General features: G+C 41.4%; 3 protein-coding genes across 3 annotated transcripts in view; 1 reads left to right on the top strand and 2 right to left on the bottom strand.

The window, feature by feature from the left end:
- Positions 1 to 19,245, top strand: part of adck2 (aarF domain containing kinase 2) — a 284,765-nt gene that overhangs the window by 3,172 nt on the left and 262,348 nt on the right. The gene's annotated exons all lie outside the window — the stretch shown is intronic.
- LOC138619095 (transcriptional enhancer factor TEF-3) overlaps positions 1 to 19,245 on the bottom strand; it is a 246,969-nt gene that overhangs the window by 9,429 nt on the left and 218,295 nt on the right. The gene's annotated exons all lie outside the window — the stretch shown is intronic.
- Positions 10,868 to 19,245, bottom strand: part of kcnq1.2 (potassium voltage-gated channel, KQT-like subfamily, member 1.2) — a 167,552-nt gene continuing 159,174 nt past the window's right edge. The window contains exon 18 of the mRNA XM_069695311.1: positions 10,868 to 11,094. Coding sequence (XP_069551412.1) covers positions 10,894 to 11,094 — 201 coding nt within the window. The 3' untranslated portion in view covers positions 10,868 to 10,893. The remainder of the gene's footprint in view (positions 11,095 to 19,245) is intronic.

Below are 19,245 nucleotides of genomic sequence, written 5' to 3'. Positions count from 1 at the left end.
GTGTGTGTGTGTAAGAGAAAGAGCAAGATAGACCTTTTCTTGCGTGGTGTGTTTTAAATTCTACATCCCATTAGATTTGTTCCTGCCATTCATTTCCTTTACATTTATTTAAAATAATTTAAAAATATATATATATTTTGTGTTAAATGTTGAAACTGTAAGACACATAGGGAGTGTAGTGTTCTACTTCCTGTACAACATATTTACTTAATTTATTATAAATTAATTTATATAATTATTGATTTTATTCTTATGTTAGGTGATGAGATTGTGTTAGTTAAAATTATAATATTGAGTAATTTAAGATTTTTATTTGGTTTGGTGAGCTCATACACAAAAAAAAAACCTCGAATCACATACAGTGATCACCTTGCATGGGGAATACAACAAGTGAAACAAAGTAATGGTAATAAATGATTAGATATATAAACGAAGCATTCCCATGGGGATGCTGTGGGCAGCAGCATAAAGTTGTTTCCAATCATATACACACTCGTATCCAGTGTTGCGGACATATGTTTCTGACACTTCTCATAACCAGAAAACAATGTTAATAGATACAGAACCTATAAAGATAATTTAACTGCCTAAAAACAATGATGTAATTTTGTTGTAATTTTTTTCATACAACTTTTTTTTTGTAATTTTAGGAAATTTATGCCAACAGCAGAGTCTTAATCTGTGTCTTAAAGCTCTTTGACCTGCAGTAACTTTGCTACACATGTCTCAGTCTCTGTCACGGCACATCTGCTGTAAAATCCAAATTAATGCTTTCACAACACTGAAGTTCCCTGCTTCCTGCTTGTGCCACCAAAACAGGAAGACACCTGCAGCAGCGATTTTAGAGCTGGAAGGGTGGGGGCTGTGGTAGTGTGTGTGCACCACTAAGAGGTGGAGGGGTGGGAGGAGGTGGGGGGGGTCCGGTCCTGAAGTGTGCAGGTGGGTAACCTCAGCCCAGCCGTCTACCCCCACTCTGAGCCCGGTCCATTGTCCCAGTGTGTGTGCCTTTGTGTGTAGGGCCATTGTGAGGGGCCGGGGCTGGCCACTGTTGTGTCTGGGGCTTCTCTGCTCAGACAAAGGGCCCGTCTACGAGCCTCCACCCTGCCCAAACTGCAGACTGACTGACTGACTGACTGACTGGGTGTCTGACTGACTGACTATAGGTGGCTGACTAACTGACTGAACGGCTGACTAGGTGTCTGCTTGGTTGACTGATTGACTGGTGGGATAGCAGAGGAGGAAGAAGAAGTGTGGGTTTCAGTCAAACTGCACACCAGTGCTTTCATAGCCTTTTATATAAAAAAAAATATTTATCAAAATATATTTACAACTTTGCTTTTAAATGTAAATATAGTGTGTGCTTTAATGACATTATGACTATTAGAATGTTTTTTATTTTATTTTACAATTGTAAAAGGCTGTAAGGATTTTTGAAAATAAATAAATAAATTGAGCTGCAGAGTGCACAAAGGATTGACAGAAAATGACACTTACAATATGACAACAAAGGAAGGCTTATCAGAAATTCATCTTTTCCAGGAAACTATAATAATTTCGGTTATGTTTCTGATGCTGCTGCTGTGTGTGTGTGTGTGTGTGTGTGTGTGTGTGTGTGTGTGTGTGTGTGTGTGTGTGTGTGTGTGTGTGTGTGTGTGTGTGTGTGTGTGTGTGTGTGAGAGAGAGAGAGAGAGAGAGAGAGAGAGAGAGAGAGAGAGAGAGAGAGCAGGCCAAAGATACAGCATTGTAACCAAAGTTTTTCTGTCTATACTCTGCACATTTAAAGAAGTGGGTGGAGAGTCCACAACCTGTTATTATACAGTGCAACAGGGTATTTTTTTTAAATATTTTATGTTGTCTGTAAAAGTCTGACAAATGTCTCTATGAATTACACGTATTTATATATTTAGAACCGCTTGAGAGGCCTTGTTTATAACACACATTGTTCTGTTTTGCATAAAACTCCTGAACAGATAATAGTTTATTGTTCCATAATTATTTTCCTGAAGAGGATCAGGAGATTTATTGGTGAACAACTTCTTTTACACAGTTGTTTCACAGTGTAAAGCGCCCCACAAATGACCACATGACCTCTCATTCAAGAGGTCATCCTTAGCACTATACTGTGATCACTATGATGCAACAGCTTCGCCTTTTGCATAAGAAACACCTTTTCTGTTACAGTAGGAAGGTCCCTGAAAGCATTCCTGTAACACTCCATCACAGCCACCCAAACAAAACCACAGCGAACTCGAGGAAATTCCAGTAAGGCAGTCAGTCAAAGACGGGGAAGGCCTCATCGGCCTGTTTCTCTCTGCGACATCTCGCATGTGCCAAGAATTCACACTTCCTTGCTATATCAACAGAAACAGGTTATCTTTTCCTGTTAACCGCCCCGGCACTTAATATAAAGCCACAAGTTCCTCCCCATGTTTCCTGCCCAGGCCACAACCCACGTCATCAAGCTATTCCCCTGGCACCTTGGGCTGTGAATGAGGGGAAAGCAAGTGCCCACAAACAAACACCTAACATCCCTCTCACCGTGTCCTTCTCCCTCTTTTTCTTTGTTTCTCTAGTGCACCTCTTAACAGACTGTGAGCCAGGCCAAATTGCATTAAAATTACTGTGTTTTCTCTTATTTCTTTTTGAGCATTTGTTTTAGCAGCCTGGAATGCCCCAAGTGGGTGGAGCTTGGATGTTTTTTTGGACAGCTCAATTGCACTGAGTGAGCCAGGCACGCTGTACAGGAATACAGGGAAACTATTTCATTGAATAGCAGATACACTGACATCACTTTGATTCCTCAAATGCGCGCGCGCGCGTGTGTGTGTGTGTGTGTGTGTGTGTGTGTGTGTGTGTGTGTGCGCGCGCGCGCGTGGGTGCGTGAAAGAGAGGGTCTGGGGATGAGTGACAGGCAGGGAGGAGGGGTGAAGAGGTTAGAGATGCTGCAGAGCACTGAATGACAGATGTGCCGATGTGCATCTGTGGTGTGGAGTGGAGGGGAGAGAAAGGCGGGGGAGTCGGGGTAATGCTCATTAAAGCAGCACACCTGCAGCCTATCAAAGAGCCTTTATCTTTTATCAATCCAAATCTGCTCAAGCACGCAGAGTGAGACGTGCAAAACAAGCAGGCTGCGCTGCAAGCTCACTCCGACTCCTTTATCTCTTCCTCTCCCTCCCTCTCTCTCTCTCTCTCTCTCTCTCTCTCTCTCTCTCTCTCTCTCTCTCTCTCTCTCTCTCTCTCTCTCTCTCTCTCTCTCTGTGGATGGTACCTGGCCCAGTAATCCTGTCAGGAATGCTCAGGGATGCTTTTAGATGCATTTGGCTGAGAAACAGAGACAGTGCTTCCAGTTGAAACATCTGTGCAGAGCAGATAGATAGATTTTTTTTTTTTTTGGCAAGCTCTTCTGAGTGTCAATTTCAATTGATATCTTCTTTCATTAACCATAAAAAAGATAAATGAACATATTTAGCCAACAGAAGTGAGGTGCATTGCATTACCTATCAAGTTCTAATAAACTGAACATATATAAATGAAGATATTTTAATTTGACCAATAGTGCCTGATCAAACACAGCTCAGAAAAATTGCTTGGTAATATGATGGTCCTCAGAGATGGAACAAGTTACAAAGTGTTCAATATTATAATCGCCTATTTCTTTTGTAGATATATAATAATGTGTAACCACTATTCTGTGTAAATAAGTGGATTTTTTTTTCTTCATGTTCATGTTGCATAACTTATGTTTATTTGAGAACAAAAAGACAGCTTTTGAAAACTTTTTTTTTTTTTTTTACCGCAAATCTACTCATTTAAATAAAGAATCAGATAAATAAAACATTGCCTGATAAATCATGCAAATAAAAATAATGTATATTTTGAATTAAGATGTTGAAAATCAAATGTATTCAATTTACAATATTATAAAACAGAGGGAAGAAGGACATGTTCACGTTTTACAAGATGGAAACAGCAAATGTAAAAATTTTCACATAAGAAAAAAGACTAACCTTATAATTTTTTTTCATAAAGTTATCACTTCAGTCATTTTTATTTTGGGTTGCTGGTAAAACAATTAACTGATCAGTCATTTCATCTTTAGATTAATTAATAATTACATAAACTGACTAATTCGACCTGTGAAGGCCATGCACAAAGAGTGTAAGAAGCTACTGGATAAATCAGTTCAATGGCAGGGGGATTGTGTGTGTGTGTGTGTGTGTGTGTGTGTGTGTGTGTGTGTGTGTGTGTGTGTGTGTGTGTGTGTGTGTGTGTGTGTAACTGCAGTACTATGTAGCTGTTCACTGTGGTTAAGACAGCGATTCAGCAAAAGTCTAATCGTGTGTGGGTGTTGGAGTGTTTATACATGCTGTATATCAGCATATCCTCTCATTAATTGTAACTAATGTTGTAAGACCATTTCCATTTATTTGTGCTGTACAGCTTTATGTGTGCACAGTAACTGTGTGTAAACTAGCAAAGAGCTTTTTACACACACACACACACACGATGATGACAGTATGGGCGTGTTAAGATGTGACGTGAATATGATATGACGCAAAATATTTCCATATGATGCAACTTTGTGTAACATTTGCAGAAGTGTATGTGGCAATAATTCCAATGAGTCAAAATATATCTTACAACACTGACCACAGTATACATCAAATTACATCCCATCCACCGAGCTGGCCATCTAAACCATTGACAAGGGAATACTGCTGGTTAAAATGACACAAGATGGAAAATTGTCTTCAGCATTGTTTTGGATCGGTACCAGAAATACATCAACTTTCCACTTTTCACGAGCAATAAAGCAGCCCACATTTCATGTGAATATACCCAGGCCCTTTTTCTAACTTTCATTTTGGCTTTATTTTATTTTTTTTACCTGCTTCTGCTGCCCTCATCAGGAGAGTTGTGGGGCCCGTGCACAGCACGGTCCTCAGCTCTGGTGTTGAAAAGATTCCTGCCATAAGAATGAGTGAACATGTTCTCCAACACAGGGCTTGATGAGAAAAGCAGACTCTTCACCGTATAAAACCTACCTCTGCTTTTTGGACAGCGATGGATGTGGTACATTGGCTTCCCAAAATTCAATTTTTCACTCTGTTTTCAATTTTCACTCAGCAGCTTCCCGTGTTGCAGTTTGGGGGATTTGCAGCTGCCGTGCTGTGCAAATTTAAAAGAGAGGAGGCAGGTATAAAGTAGATATTTATGTACTTATCTGCTTTGTACACATAGGGACAGTTACTTTCCTGGTTCAGTCAATTATAAAACAAAAAACGACTGTAAACTACTGTAAATAAAGATAGAGGTCGATCTGGATTTGATAGTGGTTGAGGGTTGGATAGAAATCTGCATCTACCATATCTCCTCATCATCCCAACAACTTCATTCTCCATATATCATTTCTGAGAATTTGAATTGTGTGCAGTAGGAAGGGTGGAATATTGAGTAATCCTTGTGTTCATGTGTTTTCACTTTCCTTTTCTAATTAAAAATACTTTATAAAATACAGACATATAGCAAGAGCTTATACACTGTATCACTTCTGTTTTTTTTTTACAGTAACAGCCTCCTGCCTCCCACCCCCCCTCTTTCCGTTTTACAGTAGCTCCGTGGTGCAGCTGTCCACCATGCCTAACATTCTGCCTTGGCTGGCCAAACCCCATTGCACCACTGAAGTCCTTCCAGTTTCTAGCCAGGAATTCTCTCCCTGTCTGGGGGGAATAGTCCCCAATAATATGACCTATATAGGCAGCCCCCAGCCAGCCTGTGTTTTCCCCCTCTTCCACACCTCGTACCTCACCCTCAAAGCGTGCCCAGACCTCTGCTCAAATCTGCAGCAGCCGTAACAACACATTAGCAGCAGTCACACTTACCATAGCCAGCCAGCCCTGGGTGGGGTTTCTAAGGCTGGCTGGACCCAGGATGTGAAACTGAGCAGAGCAGAGGGATCTTCGGATCTGAACAAGGCCGGTTTGTGCTGTTGTTGTTGGCTACCGAGCTTTCAACTGGTCATGGCAAGGGGCGGGGCATGGTGAGCCACAGACATATGGTGGAGGGAAATTTCGGAAGGCCAAAGGTCATAGGGGGTCGATCTAACCTCTTGGCCTTTGGTTGATTTATTATCCCATGGGGTGATGTCGCCGTGCTCGGACTAAACAGAGAAGGGGTCAAAGGGCGTACTGTATCTGTTGCCGTTGTGAAAGGCTGTATAGGAAAGCAGTTTTCTGGGTTGGGGATAAAGGGATGCAGAGGGGCCAGCAAACAAGGACAAGGGACATTACCACCTCTGTGTGTCCCACAAGGAAACCATGGAAACCAAGCCAATACTTAAGTAATAAGAGGGCTTAACATAGATTTTGACATCTAAGAGATGCAGATTGGCACAACATGTAGGTGTCTCATGTGTCTTGTTCTTCAACCTTGACCTTGGTAGACCTTTCATACCAAACTGCCTGCACATTGTATTCATAACAAAATCTTTAAATTATGTTTTCATTAGCCAACAATAATTCTACAACACAAAACTAAATGCTATTCTTCTTCTTTTCAGGTCCTCTATGATCTGGGATTTTTATTGATAGCACATTAATACTTTAAAGGGATCACAGGTGTGAATGTACTTCAGTCTATTTTATAATCAAAGGACCAAAAATGGGATTGTCAAACGTGAAGGAAGGTGGGAGAGGGAAAGGAGCTCCAACAACTGTCCTCTAGGCAACTGCTGGCCTCAGTTATTTAGGGACAACTCCTGACAGAGTGGCTGGCATCAGCTGCTGCTGACATTGTTTGTCACAATCCTGGAAGATACACCACAAACACTCACACACATGCACACACACACACCTGTTGACACAGATCTGCTTTCATATAGCACTGCTGGGCCTCTACATGCCTGGGCCTCTCTAGACAGGTGGCCACCAAACACCCCACATGGTGGGCAGACACAGCCGCACAGCCTGACAACTACCACCAGCTACGACCTCTCAGCTGAGCCTGTGTGGCTGTTTTTTTTTTTTTGGCATGGGACTTTTTAACAACAGTAAATACAGAGGAACAGACTCGTGACAAACACAGGTCATTTAATACTTTAAAGCCTGCATTAAAACCATTATAAACAGAATTTGAATATCCTCAAATTATGCCTGTGTCACTGAAAACATCTGCCCACTGAATCTGAAAACAATGACAGCAGTGACCCAAAAAGAGTTGTGGAACGCAAAGTCAAAAACCCTCCAGAATTGAGAGTCAGATGATTTTTCTCTGTGGGTTCATCACCTTGAGTGACGCACCGCACATCATACACAGACTTTTGATCCATTATTACAACATTAATCGTCGGAGCAGCTTTAAGTTAATTAGAAGCAAAAATAAACCAAAGCAGTGCACTTCCGATCCTAGCACTAATACAGAGCCCAGCTGATGTGCATAAGTGACAAGTGATTAGAGCAAAGAGACTCAGTTTGGGGAAACCACACGAAGGCTTAAGTAAAAACCTATTTTTAAAAAAAAAACTCTGAAATTACACGGACTCTGTTGTATCTTTTTTTGGTGGAATTTTAACATTGGTCAGCTGATTTTCATCCTTTTATGTAAATAAGTACCACAATATGTCTGTTTTTGTGTGATTTGTGTGATTTGTGATATTTATGTTGCACCAACCTACATCCAGCAGCATAATGAAGTTCTGTTCTATTCTGAGTGGAGCTGAGGTGTCAAGGATCAAAGATGACATGGACGATCGATAAAGCTCAAAGAGTTTCGCGTTTCATGATCCTGCTTGAGTTCCTCCTCCGCACACACAGACTTCCAGACTGGCAGATTTCACTGTCCAGCATCTGTGATAGTGTGCCCCCTTATATTCTCCTTTTAAACGCTTCCTCAGATCCTCTTTTAGGTTGTGCTCCTGTGTACTTCTGAGATCAAACTGTCTTTTGAAGTGGGAGTCGCTCTCTCTCTCTTCTCTCTGTCTAGTCTTGAGATGAAAGAGGAGCACAGGGCAACACAGAGCAGCCTCAGCAGATGAAACATGGGGTCTTTCTTTCTTTCTTTCTTTCTTTCTTTCTTTCTTTCTTTCTTTCTTTCTTTCTTTCTTTCTTTCTTTCTTTCTTTCTTTCTTTCTCTCTCTCTCTCTCTCTCTCTCTCTCTCTCTTTCTTTCTTTCTTTCTTTCTTTCTTTCTTTCTTTCTTTCTTTCTTTCTTTCTTTCTTTCTTTCTTTCTTTCTTTCTTTCTTTCTCTTCTTCCCTCTCTCCCTCTCTCTCCCTGCCAAAATCCCCTAATGGTGATAGAAACAGAAGGAGGACAAAAGGCAGTGGAGCACTACAGCCCACAGTCCCTCTGGCTAATTGAAAAAGGTTTTGCTTTCCTCTCCAGCTCACTTATGCTCCTGCTGTCCTCCTCCTGACTCTCCTCCTCTCTCTCTTACTCTCCTGCCCTGTCCACCCCTCCCCCAGGACGACCCTCCCTCCCTCCTTCCTCTCCCCTCTCCTTCTCAAGGCAGGGCTGTGCTGATCTTGGGACATCCCCAGTATTTTTTGGCCTCTGAAGGCAAATATAATTGAGTGGTAATATGAGACATATTCTCTTTTCCTCTGCATGCCTCGCTCAATGGGTTATGGAATATTGAAGTTCAAAGTAGGCGCGGTGAACGTGTTATTTTCTCTTTCTCTTCCTCCTTTGTGGTGATTGCAGTGTGAGGGGAATTTAGTAGAAATGGGGAGTTGAGGAGATTTTATTTGGATGGAAACCCTGGCCGGTGACTTACCTTGACCCAGCTCGGCAGAGATTTTGAACAAATGGCTCAGAAAAAACTGGAAGACAGGTTTTACCCTCCAATGAAAGCAAATTATGGAATAGATGAGTTGGTAATCGGATTTCTTCCAAGCCAAGAAAGGAGGCCAAAGCATAATGAAATGGAGTTTTTATTATTTACAACAGCGCTACAGTGTGGAGAGGATGTGTGTGAATATCATTTACAATCATTTCCATCCGTTTGGACAACAAGAAGCCTCTCCGTGTTTCTCACCGCTCCAACAAGCAGACAGATTTCAGGTTGATCTTCTCACATTATAATACAGTACAATAAGGCAATGCTTCTATTTACAACTCTTATAAAACTGTACAAGAGAACAGTCAGGCGGAAATGTAACAAGGTCTGTCACAAAATGAGATTGCCTTTAAAATACAACCACTTTATTAAATAGAAGATAAATAACAGAAGTTTTTTTTTTTTACCACTGCAAAAAATAAGAAAATATAATGCTAGTGCGGAGAAAAAGCCTCTTCTCTTTCCGCTTCTCTTGTTCACCCCTCTTTTGTGTGTGCATCCGTCTTTTTAGGAATGTGCAAGCTATAATTATGGGAGGCCTTTCATACAATAGCTACGAGTTATTTTCTATTTTCTACTTCTTACATGCCTCAGCGCCCGCTCAGATAAATACTATAGAAACAAAGTGAGAGCATTGTCTTTGTTTTCCTTTCGAAGGTGTGCTCTCAGTGGTAGCCTTTCACACAGAATTAGTGCGCCTGCTCCTCAGAGCTTACTGTTTAAATTCTGCACATTTCCCAGTGTTTCTTTTCATTAGTCACTCACAGTCAGTAATCTCCCCTTACCAGGAATTCAGCACTTAATTAGCTCAGGAGAGAAAAAAAATAATCAGAGCTCTAATGGGGCAAATGTATTTCAAATGGAACAGGGCAGTGGTGGTGGCCTGACGAGGGTAACAGAGGATATTAAGCAGAGCCATGGTGGTGGTGTGAGTCGTGGTCCTGCTAAAAGTGTTTGAGATTGAAAACCATACGAAAACTCCCGGTGAAAACCTCGAGCAAACACGGGGACCGTGCCATAACTTCTGACTGTATGCCTGTAACATAGCACCGGGCCCCGTCACTGCTATTTTTATTAGCTCTATCGTAGCTGTAAATCAGCACCATGTTAGCCAACCCAGCCCAGACACACTTCTTCAGTTCCACTTCTTTTACTCCAGCCTTCCGCTCCCTAATGCAGGGCAAAAATCAACAGATAATCTGACCTTCTCTCCTCGTGTTATTCGATCACTACTAACAAACACCCGCCGCAGTCTAAGTACAGTCAGGCTAGATGGATATGTGTCTATGGAAATAACCCTGTTGTGTACTGGGTGTTGATGGTGCCAAGATAATCAGAAGGATTTGAGGAGTGCCTCTGCCGTGGCTGGACTTTCACTTTTCCCTCCATGTCTTTGGGGAACTTGAGTGCTTTGATTGCATTACGACTTCATTATGGGGTTAGTTAGCTTTGGAATAATATTTGGAGTAGAGGAATGCAGCTCAGTGACAGGCCACACATAAATTAACATCATAGAGTAGTGTGATTATGAGGCTAATGTAGTGAAATAAATGCATTCAGCGTGTCGCTGCTTGAACGAGTGTGTGCTGCAGGAGTAGACGGAGAGCCCACGATATGAGTGCAGAAGAGAGAGCTACATTGAGATAAAAAAAAAAAAAAAAAAAGAACACCCACAGAGGACCAACAATCATCCAGAGGAAGAGGTCAGTCAGCGTGCTTTCTACACCATGAATCCCACTCTCAGTGGCCGTTTTGCCCTCGTGTCCCTGATGAGCAGCAAGCGGACAATTTAAAGTTGTTCTCTAATTAGGGGTCAAAAGTCAATGAGAAAATTTGGGTTGGTGAAAAGAAGAGAAGTGAGATTTGGGAAGACTGTGTCCCATTATTATTTGTAAGCTGACCCCCCCCCCCCCACACACACACACACACACACACACACACACACACACACACACACACACACACACACACACACACACACACACACACACACACACACACACACACACACACACACACACACACAGAGGCCTGGGCTGTTTGAGTGAACTCCGGCTCCTTTATTTGTCCTTTGGTGACGACGTCATCATACCCAGTGTGAACACCTCGGTGACATCAGGGCCCTCGTCAATACTGGCACCCATGCGTTTCTGGATGGTCACCCTGCGGATGGAGGGTTTGGACATCAGCTCGGGCTTGGGTGGGAACTGCTCCATCAGGATCCGCAGGACGGAGTCCATTTTCTGGTCCATCAGATGGACCTGAATTTGACACAATGACAAAAGACAATTAGGTAGGCTGAATGACTCTGGGACAAACACTCTTAACGTAAGTATAATCATCAGCATAATGAAACAAACAGAGAACGCCAGTGAGTTTGGGCTTTTGTTTCCAATCCATCTGCCTCTTTAATATAGTTGCCATCCCAATGACAGAGTAGGGAGAGATATAATGACACGTTAGTCTGCCAGTCGCCGTCTGCCTGCTAAAGTCACTCATTACAAAAGCTGTTGAGCTATATGATCCCTGAGAGGCGGACAGACGCGCACACACACACACACACACACACACAGGCCACTGTTGTTTACATGCTCTCCCAACTCTAAACACAGGTGTGTCACCCAACAGAGACGCCTCTGACAGGGCGTGTACGCTTGTCTCAGAGATTAAGTAATGCGAACTGCGAATGGCTCAATAAATCACTTATAGTTATGGTGTGAAAGCAGATAAATGCCTTCTCCTGAGCAACAAATGTAAACAGACCACAGACTGCTTGGTGACATGCAAATATAGGGAGCATAGGCATTATGTACACACCCATATATACTTGTGTGTCACAGCCACAAAAAAGAAGGTGCCAAACTTGCTCCACACGGTTTTGTACCTTCAAAGGGATTCTCTCCATCCTCGCAGTCTTGTCCTTGATTTTACCTCTGCACTTATCTCGCTATCTCTTCAGAAGTACTTACAGACATAAACGCACAAACCAATATCCTCTGATGGCTCCAATGGCTTAAAAAAAAAAAACAAGCGGGGAAAATGATAAAGATGGCGCTTCGTAAATCAAAGCCTAAACAGCAAAGCACATCAAAGAGCCATAACATATCACGCAGAGGGCAGAACAGACAGATTAAGTCTCCCCTCTCTACCAGATGCTGATAGCAAACAACTCTGGCCCGACTGTGGTATTTCTGGCAGGGCACAGTTAGATAGTTAACATCAAATGGCATTTTCATAGACTTAAGGGTATGGCCCTTCTTTCTCCCCATCTTTTACTGTGTGTGCCTGATGGCCCGGACATTTTTATGGCAAAGCGGGACATTTAGCAGCTATTATTGTTGTTGAAATATGAGCCATAATAGGAAGCATAAATCTCAAATATCAGAGTAGGTCACAGAGGAGAATGAAATCACATCACACAGCATGCCGCTGAACATAATTTACAAGCAACTGTGCATTGTCAAAGTGTCTGAAACATTAGAGTCCAGACAAATAAATTAGTTTGGCCTTTTTGCTGCTCGTGAATATCTGTGTCTCGTGTTTTTAGACGAGTCATGGGTCTTGATTTCACCAACAAGCACAGAAAGTAAACTTTACATCATGAGTAAATGCATTGACTCCTTCAAAGACATTTCACTCATCAATTACTTGTAAATGTTGGATTGGTCTGAAATATGTTTTTTATATATCAGATAGGGCAAGAGTAACTTCTGTTTGACCTTTTCTGCTGATGTTTCACCATCCACGGTACTTTCCTCTGAGTTTGTACCGTGACCTAAATAGTTGTGCTAAGTAGACGAAGCACGCGCTGGGCCCGGATGAAGCTTAGAGAATAATGGGGTATCATAAACATGTTGGGTCGTAATCTACAGACGTATCAACATTCTCCTTGGGGCTTAAAATGGATCAGGAATTCCTCCTGCTGGGTGTCTCAAAGGAGCGGCCGAGGAGACACACAGAGAGACAAGAAAAACGTGATTACACAAAATTTACAAACACACAAGATTTATATATGGCTACTGACTGTGTGTGATTGCTCGCTGGGGATGGATGTGGGCAAAAGATGCAACAGAGAGAGGGAGAGATATTGTGTAAGAGCATGTGTATGAATGCATCACTGGTGATTTTCAGCTTGTGTGTTGAAAAAGTGCATCTCCTTGAATTCTTCTGTTTCATCTGTCTGGATGTGGGTGAAAGAGATAGTGTGATTACAAATGAGAGCACGGGTAATTCTGTGTTTTATGTGTGTGTGTGTGTGTGTGTGTGTGTGTGTGTGTGTGTGTGTGTGTGTGTGTGTGTGTGTGTGTGTGTGTGTGTGTGTGTGTGTGTGCAACAGGAGAGCACACACACAACACGAGCAGGTGGAGAAAACATTTGGTAATACCATTTTTGGTGAACCTCATTTCTGATGCTGCAGTTTGTACAGTCTGCTATGCAAATATCTTGTTTTGTGAGTTGTATAGTCAGTGTTACTACAGGCTTAGTGTACTTGTAACCACTGTTCCTCTTTTCTAATCCAAAAATGTGTGTTAATGCATCCTGTACTTTGTCATGATTTGCGAGACTTTTTGTTTTTGCAGTGCAACATATTTTTTCATACTTAGCATAGCCTGCAGTTGATGTCCGGCCTTTCCTAAGCTGATAGACTGCATCTAAAATAGCAGGTCCAATGAAATGTGGCTTACTTAGGAAGTTGCCTTTAACATTAATGTTAATTTACAACATGAGGTTCTGAACAATGAAATTTACTTGGGCTACGATTACCACTGCTGCGTCATACAAACACATGTGATACAGTGACAGGTGATGCTCCAGCTGTCCCCAACCCTCCCTCTGACCGCAGACAACACATGGGACAGTCGTCGTCGTCCCCCCCTGAGACATTGTCACTTTATATAAGTAACATTTTTCATTTTAGCCAAGTCACAATGCACACAAAACCCCAGTTTGTGTAGTTTTTTCTTTTTTTTCCCCCCTTTCCTTTTCTCTCTCTGAAATTGAAAAAACCCGTTGTGTGCTAAATCTAACCCAGGTGAATATATTGTGTCTAAAGACTTTTTTATTTAATTTTTTTTATCCATTTATTGTTTAATCTATTGTGTCTTGCAAATTGGCCCTCACAATTTCCTGAAGCTACAAATTTATAAAACACATACAAATGTGGGACACCAACACATTTGAGAGACTAAAAAAATAAGTTTTTGTGTTATTATCTAAAAGTAATATTAGAGTAATTAAATGAGTGTAATTTGCTGTTGGGACAGAAAGGGATGTTGAATACAAATTCACTTCACCCAGAAAGCTTTGGAGAGTAACTTTATCTGCAGTACCTTGGCTCTTTGACCAGCGCTTCATGTACTTCCAGTGGTTAAATCGACTGGTGGAGACATGAAGTACGGGGACAGCGGTGAGGACGACAGGGAGCTCCTGTTCGCACAGGAACACCCCTTCCTGAACCACCTTCCTGCCGTCCCCGTGGGCCCGTCTGTCTGTCTGATATCTGGTGCACCACAACAAACACAGAAGCATACAAGCGAACAAACAAACATGCACACAGCATATGCTGTATGCTTGTTCCTGCTAGCCTGCTTGTCACCAAACAACAAACAAACAGGGAGCAAACAAGGAACCGCATCTTTGTCAGGACACTAACTGTGGGCAAAGTCATTATGTCAACACAGTAACAGATGTCTGTCCATCAAAACAATTTCCATGAATCATACAGATAGCCCTTGTTGTGAAATGCTGCTGCTCAGAATGGAGCATGGCTTCTTTGATGTGACTGCATCATGTGGACACAAACCAACCTCATGATAATGTGAAGCAACACGGGGGACAATCAACTTTACTGTATTATCCCTGCAGGACATATTTTATGAGACACTGCTGAGCTGCAGCACAAAGGGCAATAAAAAGGCCCAGAACACAAGAACAGACAACAGCGCATGTCAGACATACATTACATTCGAGTGAGTTTTATACAGCCTACGGGAGTTTCTCACTATAAGCACTGTGTGAACGCACCAAATGTAATTTTTTTTTTTAATTTGTTTCTATGTCAGACTGAATTTTGTGAGATTTGTATAAAATGATATACGTGATAATTGAATACAGAATATATGCTGAATATGAAATATTATACAACTTGAAAATACATCTGACATACTTTTTCACACTTCAAAAGTGTCAGAAGAGAAGAGAAGAGAAGAGAAGAGAAGAGAAGAGAAGAGAAGAGAAGAGAAGAGAAGAGAAGAGAAGAGAAGAGAAGAGAAGAGAAGAGAAGAGAAGAGAAGAAGAGGTTGATTCACACTGCCATCTGTTGGGGAGTTATAAAGCCTTGAGAAAAGATTGGGGCTGCTATCGCTGCATTCTTTTAGCTGTGCCAAATTCTACCATTGCATGATTACTGACAAATGGAGGAGACATGACATGCAAGAGGGATATGAGATACTGGATGAGGTAGAATGAGGGTGTGTAGCCTTGACATGTAATGAGTGGTAATTTGGTGCTGTGAAGTGGTGTGACTTATTCAGCAGGGAAAACAAGGCCTGTATACAACAAACATTGTATAGTGCAATCTTGAGTCATGTAGACAGTAGACAGACTTTCTTTGAACATTCAACACACTGACACTGAACACAAAGGCAAACACAAATACAGGAACTCCCAAACAGGGACCCATCTTCCTCCCCTGCTTGCTCTCTCTCTCTCTCTCTCTCTCTCTCTCTCTCTCTCTCTCTCTCTCTCTCTCTCTCTCTTTGACAGTCACCTTGAGGACATGAAGGAATGATAAGGAGAGAACAGGAGCAAAATGGTGAAAACACAAGGAGAGCAGAGCACAGAAGCCAACAAGAAAAGACTACCAGCTCCAGGAATGTCTTGGCATCGGTGTCTGTCCAGGCTATTCAACAAAACAAGATTCCAGTCATTGAAATGCTCTCAGTTGTAAGAGACAATAGAGACGGAGCTGGGGCAGAAAGATAGCGATAAGACAAGAGGGAAACAATTGCACAGGTCATCATCCTTGCATGCTGTAGTGAATATGTAATGTCTTTTCTCACCACTGTGACCTCAAAAGTCCTGGTGGTTGAAACGGTTTAACAGGAGACAATTTTATAGGCTTGTTTTTTTTCTTACCTTTGTTATGTCTACAGCAATAGTATGACTCACATAATCTTCATTCCAACTGGAAAGAAATTCTTTAATATCCTCATTGGGGCCTTCAGAATAACAATGTAAGGATTTATGTCTTACATTTTTTTTCAATTAGGCTAAATCATCTTCAGTCATCAGAATACATTAAACAACTTTATGTGTGAAGTAACTAAAAAGCTTACTTTCAGTACATAATACTTTAAGGTACCTTGTGGTGTTTTCTTGTAAACAAATACAAAAAAATGCACTCTATTTCTTACCAGATTGCATTGTGTGTATTTCTGAGGTCCACCAAATCTGTTTGATTTATTCCCATCATGCCATCTTGTTGCTTGGCAGCAGAAGTGACAATATTGGATCTTTACCTGATTGGGAACCTGAGGACACTACACCCCATCCACCGATAGCAAAAACCTGACTGCACCACAAGAATGTCAATCAAATGGCCTCACACATCTTTTTGAAACCTAATATCTAAATAAAAATGGGAGTGTTTTCAGATGGACCACCAGAAAACCAGAAATAACAGGAAGTGACTTTAGCAAATGACACCATTCTGACCTGTGGAAAATATGTATTGACTTTGTATAACTGTATCTCATCAGATAAGTTGAATGGAAGTCCATGGAGCAGAAGCGTTTTTGGAGCCTAACCCTAGCGGCCCTCGGTGGTATTGTAGTTTAAGGCACTTCTGCATTGGCCTAATTTTTCTGACCCGGAAGCTACGTCCACAGTTATATACAGTCTATAGTTACACCTTTATACTGCATTATGTCCAACCTGATTTTTGATTAAACACATAATAAAAGATGTCCTAATCAATACTCCAAGTAGGAAGGAGGTCTCTCATTGACACGAACTCAGCAAACAAGCGGCTCTGATCCAATAAACTCCCTGTACACGACCAACCCATTGGAAAATGAGGGCCAGACCACAGCTAAAAGGAGAGTAAGTATCAGCTTTACATTCATCAGGTTGCCAGAAACATGACTCCAAATTGAATTGCAAATTCTCCTTGTAAAGTTTTTAAGGTTATATGTCAGTGTTGTGTTTACAGTTTGCTTGGCTAAGTGACTATAAAAAAGAATCAATTCAAATATCTTTCACATTCCATTTAAACCCAAATGTTGATGTTCTTATTTCCTGCTTGTCAGCTGCCGTCTCAAACAGCTTACAAGTTAAAGTTACTGTTTTGTTAAAGCAATTGGCAACAGCAAGCAGCAAAACACAAATGAATCATAATTAAAATATCAATATTTAAATTGTTCTCATAGATTTTAAACATGGAGTAGAGTGGTTGTCTTTTTCCAACCTTGTTCCCATAAAAGCCACAATTTATTATAATGGCGAACAACAGCAAAGGGCCAGTTCAGGTGAATTTCTCAGCCTCTCCATAGATACCCTGTGCAGCTCACCCAGACTGCCTGCCTGCTCTTTGTGTTTCACCTACACACACACACACACACACACACACACACACACACACACACACACACACACACACACACACACACACACACACACACACACACACACACACACACACAAGATCCAACGTTTCTCTCTTAACACAATGGACAATGCAGAAAAAGCAACAGAGGGTGTACACACTGGCCTTTCTGGTGGGCCAATAACAAGCTACCATTACACAGAGGTCATCATTATCATCACTGTGACAGGGCTGAATGAATGGAGCATGGAAATCGAGGGGGGGGCGGGGGGGGGAATAAAGGAAGGGAGGGAAATTAAAAAGGCCAGATGAAAAGGAAGAAAAGGAAAATAAATCTGAATGCATGAAAAAAAAAAAAAAAAAAAAAAAAAAAAAGGGAACCTGGTGTTTTTTGTCTCCAGGACAGGGTTTCACTAATGTTTAGAAAGGTGGCCACTAGGGCTGCAGCGAAGCAGGAAGTCAGTTGAGGTTGTATAAAGTTACAAAGTCTGCGTGGAGATGATGTCGGGGTGGCTGGATGGATCCAATACAGTGTGAAAACACAAGTCAACATTGAATACGTTACATATTTAACTTGCGTAACAAACATGCTTATTTGAATCCCATCAATGATCTTTTTCTAAATCTAAACTGCGTCTGTTTCACAAAGTTAACCGTGTTTATTGTTGTTACTATGACGACAAAAGTATTGTTTGCCTGCCGCTGTTACTGGCAAATGGTCAAATACAGGAAGTTGTTTTGGCAAATAAGCTATTTTGAGGTTTAGGTGTGGGGATGTGTTGGTTCAATAGAGGGTGCTGAAAACACTCGTATGTCATTGATAGTCTCACTTTCTAATTGTATGATTGTTTTGAATGGGTTTTGAAGAGTAACGGCCAACATATGACCCTGGTGTGTGCGCTCTTATCATTTTACAGGAACATTAGCCAACAAACCATCTAAAAAGGTTGTTATGTAACTATAATTGTCATAATATGCTCAATATATTAGCAATAAAACACAACCTTTGTTATTAGCTTCAAGAGAGGTGAGCTCACTTTATAGCCTTTTAGCTGGGGTAAATGCACTTGTGTATTTATTGTATATAGTGTGAGAACACAGGCTCTGTCCTTATTTTCATATCCCGGGCTTTGAAAGTGAATTCACTTAATTTTGAAAACACATTTAAAAACAGCACTTGCTGACTAAAGTGCCCTGACAACAAACCACACAGATTTACACCACAGAAGGGAAACAAAAGAAGACAAGCACAGGCCAGCTGTTAAGAGAAGCTCCAAGTTGAATGGATAAATTAATGGACTGTGTTAACAAAGGAGAGGGGAACTGTCAGACAAACTTCATATATTCAACAGTTTGTTTTTGCTGCCTTGTGAGTGTGTTGACTCATCTGGGCTCTTTCATTTTTGAGGAGAGGGGAGGCGGTTTGTGTTCAGTTCTGGGCCTGAACTATGATTATGAAATGTGATAGCATCTCATTATTGGTGAGTATGTGTCAGTGTGTGTTTATATCAAATTTCACGCAAAACTCTGCCACTTTGGTAATGTGTTTTAGGTTATGTGAGGGTTTGCATGTGGAACTGTGCAATTGTAAAGGGCTTCTGTTATTATTAGGAATTATGAGTCTTGAGTTAGTATATTTCAGTGGCTTTAAGCTTTATTTAGTATATTAGAAAGTTTGTTTCCATGTGTCTGAATTCAGGCTTCTTGCTGTTGCACTGATGTTAAACGTAATGACTTTCGCAAGGCTTTCTATAACTGAATCTGAGCGGTACAGTGACCTTAAAATGTTCTTCTTCTCGTGGTTTCT

The sequence above is a fragment of the Brachyistius frenatus genome, unplaced genomic scaffold (assembly GCF_029030835.1).
Source record: "Brachyistius frenatus isolate BFR_SWC_R1_liver_20210118 unplaced genomic scaffold, ASM2903083v1 Contig_19, whole genome shotgun sequence".
Taxonomy (NCBI): Eukaryota; Metazoa; Chordata; class Actinopteri; family Embiotocidae; genus Brachyistius; species Brachyistius frenatus.
This window is presented reverse-complemented; position numbering and strand designations above follow the sequence as displayed.